This window comes from Nerophis ophidion, linkage group LG04 (genome assembly GCF_033978795.1).
Source record: "Nerophis ophidion isolate RoL-2023_Sa linkage group LG04, RoL_Noph_v1.0, whole genome shotgun sequence".
Taxonomy (NCBI): domain Eukaryota; kingdom Metazoa; phylum Chordata; class Actinopteri; order Syngnathiformes; family Syngnathidae; genus Nerophis; species Nerophis ophidion.
The window spans coordinates 8,946,410-8,962,190 of NC_084614.1; the positions used below are offsets into that span (position 1 = coordinate 8,946,410).

Below are 15,781 nucleotides of genomic sequence, written 5' to 3' on the forward strand. Positions count from 1 at the left end.
ATATTTAAAATAGGAAACATGTATAAAACAGTATAAATAATAAGAATAATATCAGTAACAGTTGAAAAAAAAATTGAATTTATCAAATTTGTAAAAAAAATTTTTTTTATTAATTATTATTATTAAATTATTTTATTAATTTATTTATTTTTATTTATTTTAAAACGATTCATAACTTAGGAGAATAGTTTTAAAAAACTGTAATATTGACATTTTTCTGATCGATTCTCAAAAATTATGAATGCTTCATTTTCTAAAAATCGCTAAAAAAATATTGAATTGATGAAAAAATATATTTCATTGGTTTGATTCACAAAATTTTCATAAGTTTTCGAGAGGTGATTTTAAATATTTTTAGCGATTACCGAAAATCATTCATGGATAAAAACATTTCATGTTAGCATTTAGCTCACATAGCTAGCTAGTGTTGCTAACCTACCGTTATAAAATGTAATGTTAGCATGTAGCGACTTAGCTATACTAGTGTTAGCATTTAGCTCACATAGCTAGCTAGTGTTGCTAACCTACCATTATAAAATGTAATATTAGCATGTAGCGACTTAGCTATACTAGTGCTAGCATGGTGTCAAAATATAATGTTAGCACGTAGCTCACATGCTTGTGTCGATAACCGAGCATGAGTGGACTCCAGTGGAGTCTGGAATGAGGGACAAGAAGGACAGAACAGCGTGTTTGAGTGTGAAACAGACGCCATGGGGACACGTTAAAACATACACTTTCTCAATGGAGTCTGGAATAGGGGACAAGACGGACAGAACAGAGTGTTTGAGTGTGAAACAGACGCCATGGGGACACGTTAAAACAGACACTTTCTCAATGGAGTCTGGAATGAGTGACAAGACGGACAGAACAGCGTGTTTGAGTGTGAAACAGACGCCATGGGGACACGTTAAAACAGACACTTTCTCAATGGAGTCTGGAATAGGGGACAAGATGGACAGAACAGAGTGTTTGAGTGTGAAACAGACGCCATGGGGACACGTTAAAACAGACACTTTCTCAATGGAGTCTAGAATAGGGGACAAGACGGACAGAACAGAGTGTTTGAGTGTGAAACAGACGCCATGGGGACACGTTAAAACAGACACTTTCTCAATGGAGTCTGGAATAGGGGACAAGACGGACAGAACAGAGTGTTTGAGTGTGAAACAGACGCCATGGGGACACGTTAAAACAGACACTTTCTCAATGGAGTCTGGAATAGGGGACAAGATGGACAGAACAGAGTGTTTGAGTGTGAAACAGACGCCATGGGGACACGTTAAAACAGACACTTTCTCAATGGAGTCTGGAATAGGGGACAAGATGGACAGAACAGAGTGTTTGAGTGTGAAACAGACGCCATGGGGACACGTTAAAACAGACACTTTCTCAATGGAGTCTGGAATAGGGGACAAGACGGACAGAACAGAGTGTTTGAGTGTGAAACAGACGCCATGGGGACACGTTAAAACAGACACTTTCTCAATGGAGTCTGGAATAGGGGACAAGACGGACAGAACAGAGTGTTTGAGTGTGAAACAGACGCCATGGGGACACGTTAAAACAGACACTTTCTCAATGGAGTCTGGAATGAGTGACAAGACGGACAGAACAGCGTGTTTGAGTGTGAAACAGACGCCATGGGGACACGTTAAAACAGACACTTTCTCAATGGAGTCTGGAATAGGGGACAAGATGGACAGAACAGAGTGTTTGAGTGTGAAACAGACGCCATGGGGACACGTTAAAACAGACACTTTCTCAATGGAGTCTGGAATGAGGGACAAGATGGACAGAACAGTGTGTTTGAGTGTTTAACAGACGCCATGGGGACACGTTAAAACACACACTTTCTCAATGGAGTCTGGAATGAGGGACAAGATGGACAGAACAGAGTGTTTGAGTGTGAAACAGACGCCATGGGGACACGTTAAAACATACACTTTCTCAATGGAGTCTGGAATGAGGGACAAGACGGACAGAACAGTGTGTTTGAGTGTGAAACAGACGCCATGGGGACACGTTAAAACATACACTTTCTCAATGGAGTCTGGAATGAGGGACAAGACGGACAGAACAGAGTGTTTGAGTGTGAAACAGACGCCATGGGGACACGTTAAAACAGACACTTTCTCAATGGAGTCTGGAATGAGGGACAAGACGGACAGAACAGTGTGTTTGAGTGTGAAACAGACGCCATGGGGACACGTTAAAACAGACACTTTCTCAATGGAGTCTGGAATAGGGGACAAGATGGACAGAACAGAGTGTTTGAGTGTGAAACAGACGCCATGGGGACACGTTAAAACATACACTTTCTCAATGGAGTCTGGAATGAGGGACAAGACGGACAGAACAGTGTGTTTGAGTGTGAAACAGACGCCATGGGGACACGTTAAAACATACACTTTCTCAATGGAGTCTGGAATGAGGGACAAGACGGACAGAACAGTGTGTTTGAGTGTGAAACAGACGCCATGGGGACACGTTAAAACAGACACTTTCTCAATGGAGTCTGGAATAGGGGACAAGATGGACAGAACAGAGTGTTTGAGTGTGAAACAGACGCCATGGGGACACGTTAAAACATACACTTTCTCAATGGAGTCTGGAATGAGGGACAAGACGGACAGAACAGTGTGTTTGAGTGTGAAACAGACGCCATGGGGACACGTTAAAACAGACACTTTCTCAATGGAGTCTGGAATAGGGGACAAGACGGACAGAACAGAGTGTTTGAGTGTGAAACAGACGCCATGGGGACACGTTAAAACAGACACTTTCTCAATGGAGTCTGGAATAGGGGACAAGACGGACAGAACAGAGTGTTTGAGTGTGAAACAGACGCCATGGGGACACGTTAAAACAGACACTTTCTCAATGGAGTCTGGAATGAGTGACAAGACGGACAGAACAGCGTGTTTGAGTGTGAAACAGACGCCATGGGGACACGTTAAAACAGACACTTTCTCAATGGAGTCTGGAATAGGGGACAAGATGGACAGAACAGAGTGTTTGAGTGTGAAACAGACGCCATGGGGACACGTTAAAACATACACTTTCTCAATGGAGTCTGGAATAGGGGACAAGACGGACAGAACAGTGTGTTTGAGTGTGAAACAGACGCCATGGGGACACGTTAAAACAGACACTTTCTCAATGGAGTCTGGAATGAGGGACAAGACGGACAGAACAGAGTGTTTGAGTGTGAAACAGACGCCATGGGGACACGTTAAAACAGACACTTTCTCAATGGAGTCTGGAATGAGGGACAAGACGGACAGAACAGTGTGTTTGAGTGTGAAACAGACGCCATGGGGACACGTTAAAACAGACACTTTCTCAATGGAGTCTGGAATAGGGGACAAGATGGACAGAACAGAGTGTTTGAGTGTGAAACAGACGCCATGGGGACACGTTAAAACATACACTTTCTCAATGGAGTCTGGAATGAGGGACAAGACGGACAGAACAGTGTGTTTGAGTGTGAAACAGACGCCATGGGGACACGTTAAAACATACACTTTCTCAATGGAGTCTGGAATGAGGGACAAGACGGACAGAACAGAGTGTTTGAGTGTGAAACAGACGCCATGGGGACACGTTAAAACAGACACTTTCTCAATGGAGTCTGGAATGAGGGACAAGACGGACAGAACAGTGTGTTTGAGTGTGAAACAGACGCCATGGGGACACGTTAAAACAGACACTTTCTCAATGGAGTCTGGAATAGGGGACAAGATGGACAGAACAGAGTGTTTGAGTGTGAAACAGACGCCATGGGGACACGTTAAAACATACACTTTCTCAATGGAGTCTGGAATGAGGGACAAGACGGACAGAACAGAGTGTTTGAGTGTGAAACAGACGCCATGGGGACACGTTAAAACAGACACTTTCTCAATGGAGTCTGGAATGAGGGACAAGACGGACAGAACAGTGTGTTTGAGTGTGAAACAGACGCCATGGGGACACGTTAAAACAGACACTTTCTCAATGGAGTCTGGAATAGGGGACAAGATGGACAGAACAGAGTGTTTGAGTGTGAAACAGACGCCATGGGGACACGTTAAAACAGACACTTTCTCAATGGAGTCTGGAATGAGGGACAAGATGGACAGAACAGTGTGTTTGAGTGTTTAACAGACGCCATGGGGACACGTTAAAACACACACTTTCTCAATGGAGTCTGGAATAGGGGACAAGATGGACAGAACAGAGTGTTTGAGTGTGAAACAGACGCCATGGGGACACGTTAAAACATACACTTTCTCAATGGAGTCTGGAATGAGGGACAAGACGGACAGAACAGTGTGTTTGAGTGTGAAACAGACGCCATGGGGACACGTTAAAACATACACTTTCTCAATGGAGTCTGGAATAGGGGACAAGACGGACAGAACAGTGTGTTTGAGTGTGAAACAGACGCCATGGGGACACGTTAAAACAGACACTTTCTCAATGGAGTCTGGAATGAGGGACAAGACGGACAGAACAGAGTGTTTGAGTGTGAAACAGACGCCATGGGGACACGTTAAAACAGACACTTTCTCAATGGAGTCTGGAATGAGGGACAAGACGGACAGAACAGTGTGTTTGAGTGTGAAACAGACGCCATGGGGACACGTTAAAACATACACTTTCTCAATGGAGTCTGGAATGAGGGACAAGACGGACAGAACAGTGTGTTTGAGTGTGAAACAGACGCCATGGGGACACGTTAAAACATACACTTTCTCAATGGAGTCTGGAATGAGGGACAAGACGGACAGAACAGAGTGTTTGAGTGTGAAACAGACGCCATGGGGACACGTTAAAACAGACACTTTCTCAATGGAGTCTGGAATGAGGGACAAGACGGACAGAACAGTGTGTTTGAGTGTGAAACAGACGCCATGGGGACACGTTAAAACAGACACTTTCTCAATGGAGTCTGGAATAGGGGACAAGATGGACAGAACAGAGTGTTTGAGTGTGAAACAGACGCCATGGGGACACGTTAAAACATACACTTTCTCAATGGAGTCTGGAATGAGGGACAAGACGGACAGAACAGTGTGTTTGAGTGTGAAACAGACGCCATGGGGACACGTTAAAACATACACTTTCTCAATGGAGTCTGGAATGAGGGACAAGACGGACAGAACAGAGTGTTTGAGTGTGAAACAGACGCCATGGGGACACGTTAAAACAGACACTTTCTCAATGGAGTCTGGAATGAGGGACAAGACGGACAGAACAGTGTGTTTGAGTGTGAAACAGACGCCATGGGGACACGTTAAAACAGACACTTTCTCAATGGAGTCTGGAATGAGGGACAAGACGGACAGAACAGAGTGTTTGAGTGTGAAACAGACGCCATGGGGACACGTTAAAACAGACACTTTCTCAATGGAGTCTGGAATGAGGGACAAGACGGACAGAACAGAGTGTTTGAGTGTGAAACAGACGCCATGGGGACACGTTAAAACAGACACTTTCTCAATGGAGTCTGGAATAGGGGACAAGATGGACAGAACAGAGTGTTTGAGTGTGAAACAGACGCCATGGGGACACGTTAAAACAGACACTTTCTCAATGGAGTCTGGAATAGGGGACAAGACGGACAGAACAGAGTGTTTGAGTGTGAAACAGACGCCATGGGGACACGTTAAAACAGACACTTTCTCAATGGAGTCTGGAATAGGGGACAAGATGGACAGAACAGAGTGTTTGAGTGTGAAACAGACGCCATGGGGACACTTTAAAACAGCCACTTTCTCAATGGAGTCTGGAATAGGGGACAAGACGGACAGAACAGAGTGTTTGAGTGTGAAACAGACGCCATGGGGACACGTTAAAACAGACACTTTCTCAATGGAGTCTGGAATGAGGGACAAGATGGACAGAACAGATTGTTTGAGTGTGAAACAGACGCCATGGGGACACGTTAAAACAGACACTTTCTCAATGGAGTCTGGAATGAGGGACAAGATGGACAGAACAGTGTGTTTGAGTGTGAAACAGACGCCATGGGGACACGTTAAAACAGACACTTTCTCAATGGAGTCTGGAATGGGGGACAAGATGGACAGAACAGAGTGTTTGAGTGTGAAACAGACGCCATGGGGACACGTTAAAACATACACTTTCTCAATGGAGTCTGGAATGAGGGACAAGACGGACAGAACAGTGTGTTTGAGTGTGAAACAGACGCCATGGGGACACGTTAAAACAGCCACTTTCTCAATGGAGTCTGGAATAGGGGACAAGACGGACAGAACAGAGTGTTTGAGTGTGAAACAGACGCCATGGAGACACGTTAAAACAGACACTTTCTCAATGGAGTCTGGAATGAGGGACAAGACGGACAGAACAGAGTGTTTGAGTGTGAAACAGACGCCATGGGGACACGTTAAAACAGACACTTTCTCAATGGAGTCTGGAATGAGGGACAAGACGGACAGAACAGTGTGTTTGAGTGTGAAACAGACGCCATGGGGACACGTTAAAACAGACACTTTCTCAATGGAGTCTGGAATAGGGGAAAAGACGGACAGAACAGAGTGTTTGAGTGTGAAACAGACGCCATGGGGACACGTTAAAACATACACTTTCTCAATGGAGTCTGGAATGAGGGACAAGACGGACAGAACAGTGTGTTTGAGTGTGAAACAGACGCCATGGGGACACGTTAAAACAGACACTTTCTCAATGGAGTCTGGAATGGGGGACAAGACGGACAGAACAGTGTGTTTGAGTGTGAAACAGACGCCATGGGGACACGTTAAAACAGACACTTTCTCAATGGAGTCTGGAATAGGGGACAAGACGGACAGAACAGAGTGTTTGAGTGTGAAACAGACGCCATGGGGACGCGTTAAAACAGACACTTTCTCAATGGAGTCTGGAATAGGGGACAAGATGGACAGAACAGAGTGTTTGAGTGTGAAACAGACGCCATGGGGACACGTTAAAACAGCCACTTTCTCAATGGAGTCTGGAATGGGGGACAAGACGGACAGAACAGCGTGTTTGAGTGTGAAACAGACGCCATGGGGACACGTTAAAACAGACACTTTCTCAATGGAGTCTGGAATGAGGGACAAGACGGACAGAACAGAGTGTTTGAGTGTGAAACAGACGCCATGGGGACACGTTAAAACATACACTTTCTCAATGGAGTCTGGAATAGGGGACAAGACGGACAGAACAGAGTGTTTGAGTGTGAAACAGACGCCATGGGGACACGTTTAAACAGCCACTTTCTCAATGGAGTCTGGAATGGGGGACAAGACGGACAGAACAGTGTGTTTGAGTGTGAAACAGACGCCATGGGGACACGTTAAAACAGACACTTTCTCAATGGAGTCTGGAATAGGGGACAAGATGGACAGAACAGAGTGTTTGAGTGTGAAACAGACGCCATGGGGACACGTTAAAACAGCCACTTTCTCAATGGAGTCTGGAATGGGGGACAAGACGGACAGAACAGCGTGTTTGAGTGTGAAACAGACGCCATGGGGACACGTTAAAACAGACACTTTCTCAATGGAGTCTGGAATGAGGGACAAGACGGACAGAACAGCGTGTTTGAGTGTGAAACAGACGCCATGGGGACACGTTAAAACAGACACTTTCTCAATGGAGTCTGGAATGGGGGACAAGACGGACAGAACAGTGTGTTTGAGTGTGAAACAGACGCCATGGGGACACGTTAAAACAGACACTTTCTCAATGGAGTCTGGAATGGGGGACAAGACGGACAGAACAGCGTGTTTGAGTGTGAAACAGACGCCATGGGGACACGTTAAAACAGACACTTTCTCAATGGAGTCTGGAATGAGGGACAAGACGGACAGAACAGTGTGTTTGAGTGTGAAACAGACGCCATGGGGACACGTTAAAACAGACACTTTCTCAATGGAGTCTGGAATGAGGGACAAGACGGACAGAACAGTGTGTTTGAGTGTGAAACAGACGCCATGGGGACACGTTAAAACAGACACTTTCTCAATGGAGTCTGGAATGAGGGACAAGACGGACAGAACAGCGTGTTTGAGTGTGAAACAGACGCCATGGGGACACGTTAAAACAGACACTTTCTCAATGGAGTCTGGAATAGGGGACAAGATGGACAGAACAGAGTGTTTGAGTGTGAAACAGACGCCATGGGGACACGTTAAAACAGACACTTTCTCAATGGAGTGTGGAATGGGGGACAAGACGGACAGAACAGTGTGTTTGAGTGTGAAACAGACGCCATGGGGACACGTTAAAACATACACTTACTCAATGGAGTCTGGAATGAGGGACAAGACGGACAGAACAGCGTGTTTGAGTGTGAAACAGACGCCATGGGGACACGTTAAAACAGACACTTTCTCAATGGAGTCTGGAATGAGGGACAAGACGGACAGAACAGCGTGTTTGAGTGTGAAACAGACGCCATGGGGACACGTTAAAACAGACACTTTCTCAATGGAGTCTGGAATGAGGGACAAGACGGACAGAACAGCGTGTTTGAGTGTGAAACAGACGCCATGGGGACACGTTAAAACAGACACTTTCTCAATGGAGTCTGGAATAGGGGACAAGACGGACAGAACAGAGTGTTTGAGTGTGAAACAGACGCCATGGGGACACGTTAAAACAGACACTTTCTCAATGGAGTCTGGAATGAGGGACAAGACGGACAGAACAGCGTGTTTGAGTGTGAAACAGACGCCATGGGGACACGTTAAAACAGACACTTTCTCAATGGAGTCTGGAATGAGGGACAAGACGGACAGAACAGTGTGTTTGAGTGTGAAACAGACGCCATGGGGACACGTTAAAACAGACACTTTCTCAATGGAGTCTGGAATAGGGGACAAGACGGACAGAACAGTGTGTTTGAGTGTGAAACAGACGCCATGGGGACACGTTAAAACAGACACTTTCTCAATGGAGTCTGGAATGAGGGACAAGACGGACAGAACAGTGTGTTTGAGTGTGAAACAGACGCCATGGGGACACGTTAAAACAGACACTTTCTCAATGGAGTCTGGAATGAGGGACAAGACGGACAGAACAGCGTGTTTGAGTGTGAAACAGACGCCATGGGGACACGTTAAAACAGACACTTTCTCAATGGAGTCTGGAATAGGGGACAAGATGGACAGAACAGAGTGTTTGAGTGTGAAACAGACGCCATGGGGACACGTTAAAACAGACACTTTCTCAATGGAGTGTGGAATGGGGGACAAGACGGACAGAACAGTGTGTTTGAGTGTGAAACAGACGCCATGGGGACACGTTAAAACATACACTTACTCAATGGAGTCTGGAATGAGGGACAAGACGGACAGAACAGCGTGTTTGAGTGTGAAACAGACGCCATGGGGACACGTTAAAACAGACACTTTCTCAATGGAGTCTGGAATGAGGGACAAGACGGACAGAACAGCGTGTTTGAGTGTGAAACAGACGCCATGGGGACACGTTAAAACAGACACTTTCTCAATGGAGTCTGGAATGAGGGACAAGACGGACAGAACAGCGTGTTTGAGTGTGAAACAGACGCCATGGGGACACGTTAAAACAGACACTTTCTCAATGGAGTCTGGAATAGGGGACAAGACGGACAGAACAGAGTGTTTGAGTGTGAAACAGACGCCATGGGGACACGTTAAAACAGACACTTTCTCAATGGAGTCTGGAATGAGGGACAAGACGGACAGAACAGCGTGTTTGAGTGTGAAACAGACGCCATGGGGACACGTTAAAACAGACACTTTCTCAATGGAGTCTGGAATGAGGGACAAGACGGACAGAACAGTGTGTTTGAGTGTGAAACAGACGCCATGGGGACACGTTAAAACAGACACTTTCTCAATGGAGTCTGGAATAGGGGACAAGACGGACAGAACAGTGTGTTTGAGTGTGAAACAGACGCCATGGGGACACGTTAAAACAGACACTTTCTCAATGGAGTCTGGAATGAGGGACAAGACGGACAGAACAGCGTGTTTGAGTGTGAAACAGACGCCATGGGGACACGTTAAAACATACACTTTCTCAATGGAGTCTGGAATAGGGGACAAGACGGACAGAACAGTGTGTTTGAGTGTGAAACAGACGCCATGGGGACACGTTAAAACAGACACTTTCTCAATGGAGTCTGGAATGAGGGACAAGACGGACAGAACAGTGTGTTTGAGTGTGAAACAGACGCCATGGGGACACGTTAAAACAGACACTTTCTCAATGGAGTCTGGAATAGGGGACAAGATGGACAGAACAGCGTGTTTGAGTGTGAAACAGACGCCATGGGGACACGTTAAAACAGACACTTTCTCAATGGAGTCTGGAATGAGGGACAAGACGGACAGAACAGCGTGTTTGAGTGTGAAACAGACGCCATGGGGACACGTTAAAACAGACACTTTCTCAATGGAGTCTGGAATGAGGGACAAGACGGACAGAACAGCGTGTTTGAGTGTGAAACAGACGCCATGGGGACACGTTAAAACAGACACTTTCTCAATGGAGTCTGGAATAGGGGACAAGACGGACAGAACAGTGTGTTTGAGTGTGAAACAGACGCCATGGGGACACGTTAAAACAGACACTTTCTCAATGGAGTCTGGAATAGGGGACAAGACGGACAGAACAGTGTGTTTGAGTGTGAAACAGACGCCATGGGGACACGTTAAAACAGACACTTTCTCAATGGAGTCTGGAATAGGGGACAAGACGGACAGAACAGAGTGTTTGAGTGTGAAACAGACGCCATGGGGACACGTTAAAACAGACACTTTCTCAATGGAGTCTGGAATGAGGGACAAGACGGACAGAACAGAGTGTTTGAGTGTGAAACAGACGCCATGGGGACACGTTAAAACAGACACTTTCTCAATGGAGTCTGGAATAGGGGACAAGACGGACAGAACAGTGTGTTTGAGTGTGAAACAGACGCCATGGGGACACGTTAAAACAGACACTTTCTCAATGGAGTCTGGAATAGGGGACAAGACGGACAGAACAGTGTGTTTGAGTGTGAAACAGACGCCATGGGGACACGTTAAAACAGACACTTTCTCAATGGAGTCTGGAATAGGGGACAAGACGGACAGAACAGAGTGTTTGAGTGTGAAACAGACGCCATGGGGACACGTTAAAACAGACACTTTCTCAATGGAGTCTGGAATGAGGGACAAGACGGACAGAACAGAGTGTTTGAGTGTGAAACAGACGTTAAAACAGACACTTTCTCAATGGAGTCTGGAATGAGGGACATGTTCTGAGTGTCTCAGGTGCTTCGTGGCTTACATGCTTGGAGGCGTCTCGGTCCACTTTGGCCTCGGTCTCCCACAAGTGATGTCCGTCTGGCCGAGACAAACGAGAAGAAGAAAGTTCGGTGTCAGACGTGAAGAAATGGAAAGCGGCTGCTATCATCATCAGTGATAGAGAAAGCAGCGAGCGCACGTCACGCCGTCTGACCTCATGTCCTCAGAGACGCGTCTGATGCAACACACACACACACACACACACACACACACGCGCGCGCGCTGAGTCATTCCGGGGAGATGAGCGACATGTCGTGCGGAGGCCTTGACGTGAAGGTCTTCTGGAATCCGCCAGCAGCTGGCCAGCTCGTTAGCGCAGCAAACGTCTGGAAAGTGAGAGGTCGCCTCCAAAGTGCTCGCCGGAATCTGTGCTGCCCGGACCTCGCAACTCGAGATATTTTGTTAGCGAGCTACGACTTTGACAACTTCTACACTAACTACTTGTTTTTATTTTGTAAAGTCATCAACTCAAACACAAGTCAAAGATCAGCTGTTTTAAGGGCAAAATCCAGGTCAAAGATCATCTATGTGACAGGAGTGTTCTGCTGTTTGAAAGACATAACAAAGGTCAAAGATCATCTATGTGACAGGTCAAAGATCTGCTGTTTTAAGGGCAAAATCCAGGTCAAAGATCATCTATTTGACGTGAGTGTTCTGCTGTTTTAAGGACATAATGCAGGTCAAAGATCATCTATGTGACAGGAGTGTTCTGCTGCTCAAAGGGCGTAATGCAGGTCAAAGATCATCTATGTGACAGGAGTGTTCTGCTGTTTGAAAGACATAACAAAGGTCAAAGATCATCTATGTGACAGGTCAAAGATCTGCTGCTTTAAGGGCAAAATCCAGGTCAAAGATCATTTATTTGACAGGAGTGTTCTGCTGTTTTAAGGACATAATGCAGGTCAAAGACCATCTATTTGACTGGAGTGTTCTGCTTTTTTAAGGACATAATGCAGGTCAGAGATTATTTATGTGACAGGAGTGTTCTGCTGTTTTAAGGACATAATGCAGGTCAAAGACCATCTATGTGACTGGAATGTTCTGCTTTTTTAAGGACATAATGCAGGTCAAAGATCATCTATGTGACAGGAGTGTTCTGCTGTTTGAAAGACATAACAAAGGTCAAAGATCATCTATGTGACAGGTCAAAGATCTGCTGTTTTAAGGGCAAAATCCAGGTCAAAGATCATCTATTTGACATGAGTGTTCTGCTTTTTTAAGGACATAATGCATGTCAAAGATCATCTATGTGACAGGAGTGTTCTGCTATTTGAAAGGCATAACAAAGGTCAAAGATCATCTATGTGACAGGTCAAAGATCTGCTGTTTTAAGGGCAAAATCCAGGTCAAAGATCATCTATTTGACAGGAGTGTTCTGCTGTTTTAAGGACATAATGCAGGTCAAAGACCATCTATTTGACTGGAGTGTTCTGCTTTTTTAAGGACATGATGCAGGTCAGAGATTATTTATGTGACAGGAGTGTTCTGCTGTTTTAAGGACATAATGCAGGTCAAAGACTATCTATTTGACAGGAGTGTTCTGCTGTTTTAAGGACATAATGCAGGTCAAAGATCATCTATGTGACAGGAGTGTTCTGCTGTTTGAAAGACATAACAAAGGTCAAAGATCATCTATGTGACAGGTCAAAGATCTGCTGTTTTAAGGGCAAAATCCAGGTCAAAGATCATCTATTTGACATGAGTGTTCTGCTTTTTTAAGGACATAATGCAGGTCAGAGATCATCTATGTGACAGGAGTGTTCTGCTTTTTTAAGGGCATAATCCAGGTCAAAGGTCATCTATGTGACAGGAGTGTTCTGCTGTCTGAAAGACATAACAGAGGTCAAAGATCATCTATGTGACAGGTCAAAGATCTGCTGTTTTAAGGGCAAAATCCAGGTCAAATATCATCTATTTGACATGAGTGTTCTGCTGCTTAAAAGGGCGTAATGCAGGTCAAAGATCATCTATGTGACAGGAGTGTTCTGCTGTTTGAAAGACATAACAAAGGTCAAAGATCATCTATGTGACAGGTCAAAGATCTGCTGTTTTAATGGCAAAATCCAGGTCAAAGATCATCTATTTGACATGAGTGTTCTGCTTTTTTAAGGACATAATGCAGGTCAAAGATCATCTATGTGACAGGAGTGTTCTGCTGCTTAAAAGGGTGTAATGCAGGTCAAAGATCATCTATGTGACAGGAGTGTTCTGCTGCTCAAAGGGCGTAATGCAGGTCAAAGATCATCTATGTGACAGGAGTGTTCTGCTGTTTGAAAGACATAACAAAGGTCAAAGATCATCTATGTGACAGGTCAAAGATCTGCTGTTTTAAGGGCAAAATCCAGGTCAAAGATCATCTATTTGACAGGAGTGTTCTGCTGTTTTAAGGACATAATGCAGGTCAAAGACCATCTATTTGACTGGAGTGTTCTGCTTTTTTAAGGACATGATGCAGGTCAGAGATTATTTATGTGACAGGAGTGTTCTGCTGTTTTAAGGACATAATGCAGGTCAAAGACCATCTATGTGACTGGAATGTTCTGCTTTTTTAAGGACATAATGCAGGTCAAAGATCATCTATGTGACAGGAGTGTTCTGCTGTTTGAAAGACATAACAAAGGTCAAAGATCATCTATGTGACAGGTCAAAGATCTGCTGTTTTAAGGGCAAAATCCAGGTCAAAGATCATCTATTTGACATGAGTGTTCTGCTTTTTTAAGGGCATAATCCAGGTCAAAGATCATCTATGTGACAGGAGTGTTCTGCTGTCTGAAAGACATAACAGAGGTCAAAGATCATCTATGTGACAGGTCAAAGATCTGCTGTTTTAAGGGCAAAATCCAGGTCAAATATCATCTATTTGACATGAGTGTTCTGCTGCTTAAAAGGGCGTAATGCAGGTCAAAGATCATCTATGTGACAGGAGTGTTCTGCTGTTTGAAAGACATAACAAAGGTCAAAGATCATCTATGTGACAGGTCAAAGATCTGCTGTTTTAAGGGCAAAATCCAGGTCAAAGATCATCTATTTGACATGAGTGTTCTGCTTTTTTAAGGGCATAATCCAGGTCAAAGATCATCTATGTGACAGGAGTGTTCTGCTGTCTGAAAGACATAACAGAGGTCAAAGATCATCTATGTGACAGGTCAAAGATCTGCTGTTTTAAGGGCAAAATCCAGGTCAAATATCATCTATTTGACATGAGTGTTCTGCTGCTTAAAAGGGCGTAATGCAGGTCAAAGATCATCTATGTGACAGGAGTGTTCTGCTGTTTGAAAGACATAACAAAGGTCAAAGATCATCTATGTGACAGGTCAAAGATCTGCTGTTTTAATGGCAAAATCCAGGTCAAAGATCATCTATTTGACATGAGTGTTCTGCTTTTTTAAGGACATAATGCAGGTCAAAGATCATCTATGTGACAGGAGTGTTCTGCTGCTTAAAAGGGTGTAATGCAGGTCAAAGATCATCTATGTGACAGGAGTGTTCTGCTTTTTGAAAGACATAACAAAGGTCAAAGATCATCTATGTGACAGGTCAAAAATCTGCTGTTTTAAGGGCAAAATCCAGGTCAAAGATCATCTATTTTACAAGAGTGTTCTGCTGTTTTAAGGACATAATGCAGGTCAAAGATCATCTATTTGACATGAGTGTTCTGCTGTTTTAAGGACATAATGCAGGTCAAAGATCATCTATGTGACAGGAGTGTTCTGCTGTTTTAAGGGCAAAATCCAGGTCAAAGATCATCTATTTGACATGAGTGTTCTGCTGTTTTAAGGACATAATGCAGGTCAAAGATCATCTATGTGACAGGAGTGTTCTGCTGCTCAAAGGGCGTAATGCAGGTCAAAGATCATCTATGTGACAGGAGTGTTCTGCTGTTTGAAAAACATAACAAAGGTCAAAGATCATCTATGTGACAGGTCAAAGATCTGCTGTTTTAAGGGCAAAATCCAGGTCAAAGATCATCTATGTGACAGGAGTGTTCTGCTGTTTGAAAAACATAACAAAGGTCAAAGATCATCTATGTGACAGGTCAAAGATCTGCTGTCTTAAGGGCAAAATCCAGGTCAAAGATCATCTATTTGACATGAGTGTTCTGCTTTTTTAAGGACATAATGCAGGTCAAAGACCATCTATGTGACTGGAATGTTCTGCTTTTTTAAGGACATAATGCAGGTCAAAGATCATCTATGTGACAGGAGTGTTCTGCTGTTTGAAAGACATAACAAAGGTCAAAGATCATCTATGCGACAGGTCAAAGATCTGCTGTTTTAAGGGCAAAATCCAGGTCAAAGATCATCTATTTAACATGAGTGTTCTGCTGTTTTAAGGACATAATGCAGGTCAGAGATAATCTATGTGACAGGAGTGTTCTGCTTTTTTAAGGACATAATCCAGGTCAAAGATCATCTATGTGACAGGAGTGTTCTGCTGTTTTAAGGACATAATGCAGGTCAAAGATCATC

At 44.4% G+C, this 15,781-nt stretch overlaps 1 protein-coding gene across 2 annotated transcripts in view; it reads right to left on the minus strand.

Moving 5' to 3' along the window:
* The window catches only part of nfatc1 (nuclear factor of activated T cells 1), a 90,500-nt gene that overhangs the window by 11,794 nt on the left and 62,925 nt on the right, over positions 1–15,781 (minus strand). For both annotated transcript variants that reach the window (XM_061896973.1, XM_061896971.1), the window contains exon 7: positions 11,296–11,351. In XM_061896973.1, the coding sequence (XP_061752957.1) occupies positions 11,296–11,351 (56 nt within the window). The remainder of the gene's footprint in view (positions 1–11,295; positions 11,352–15,781) is intronic.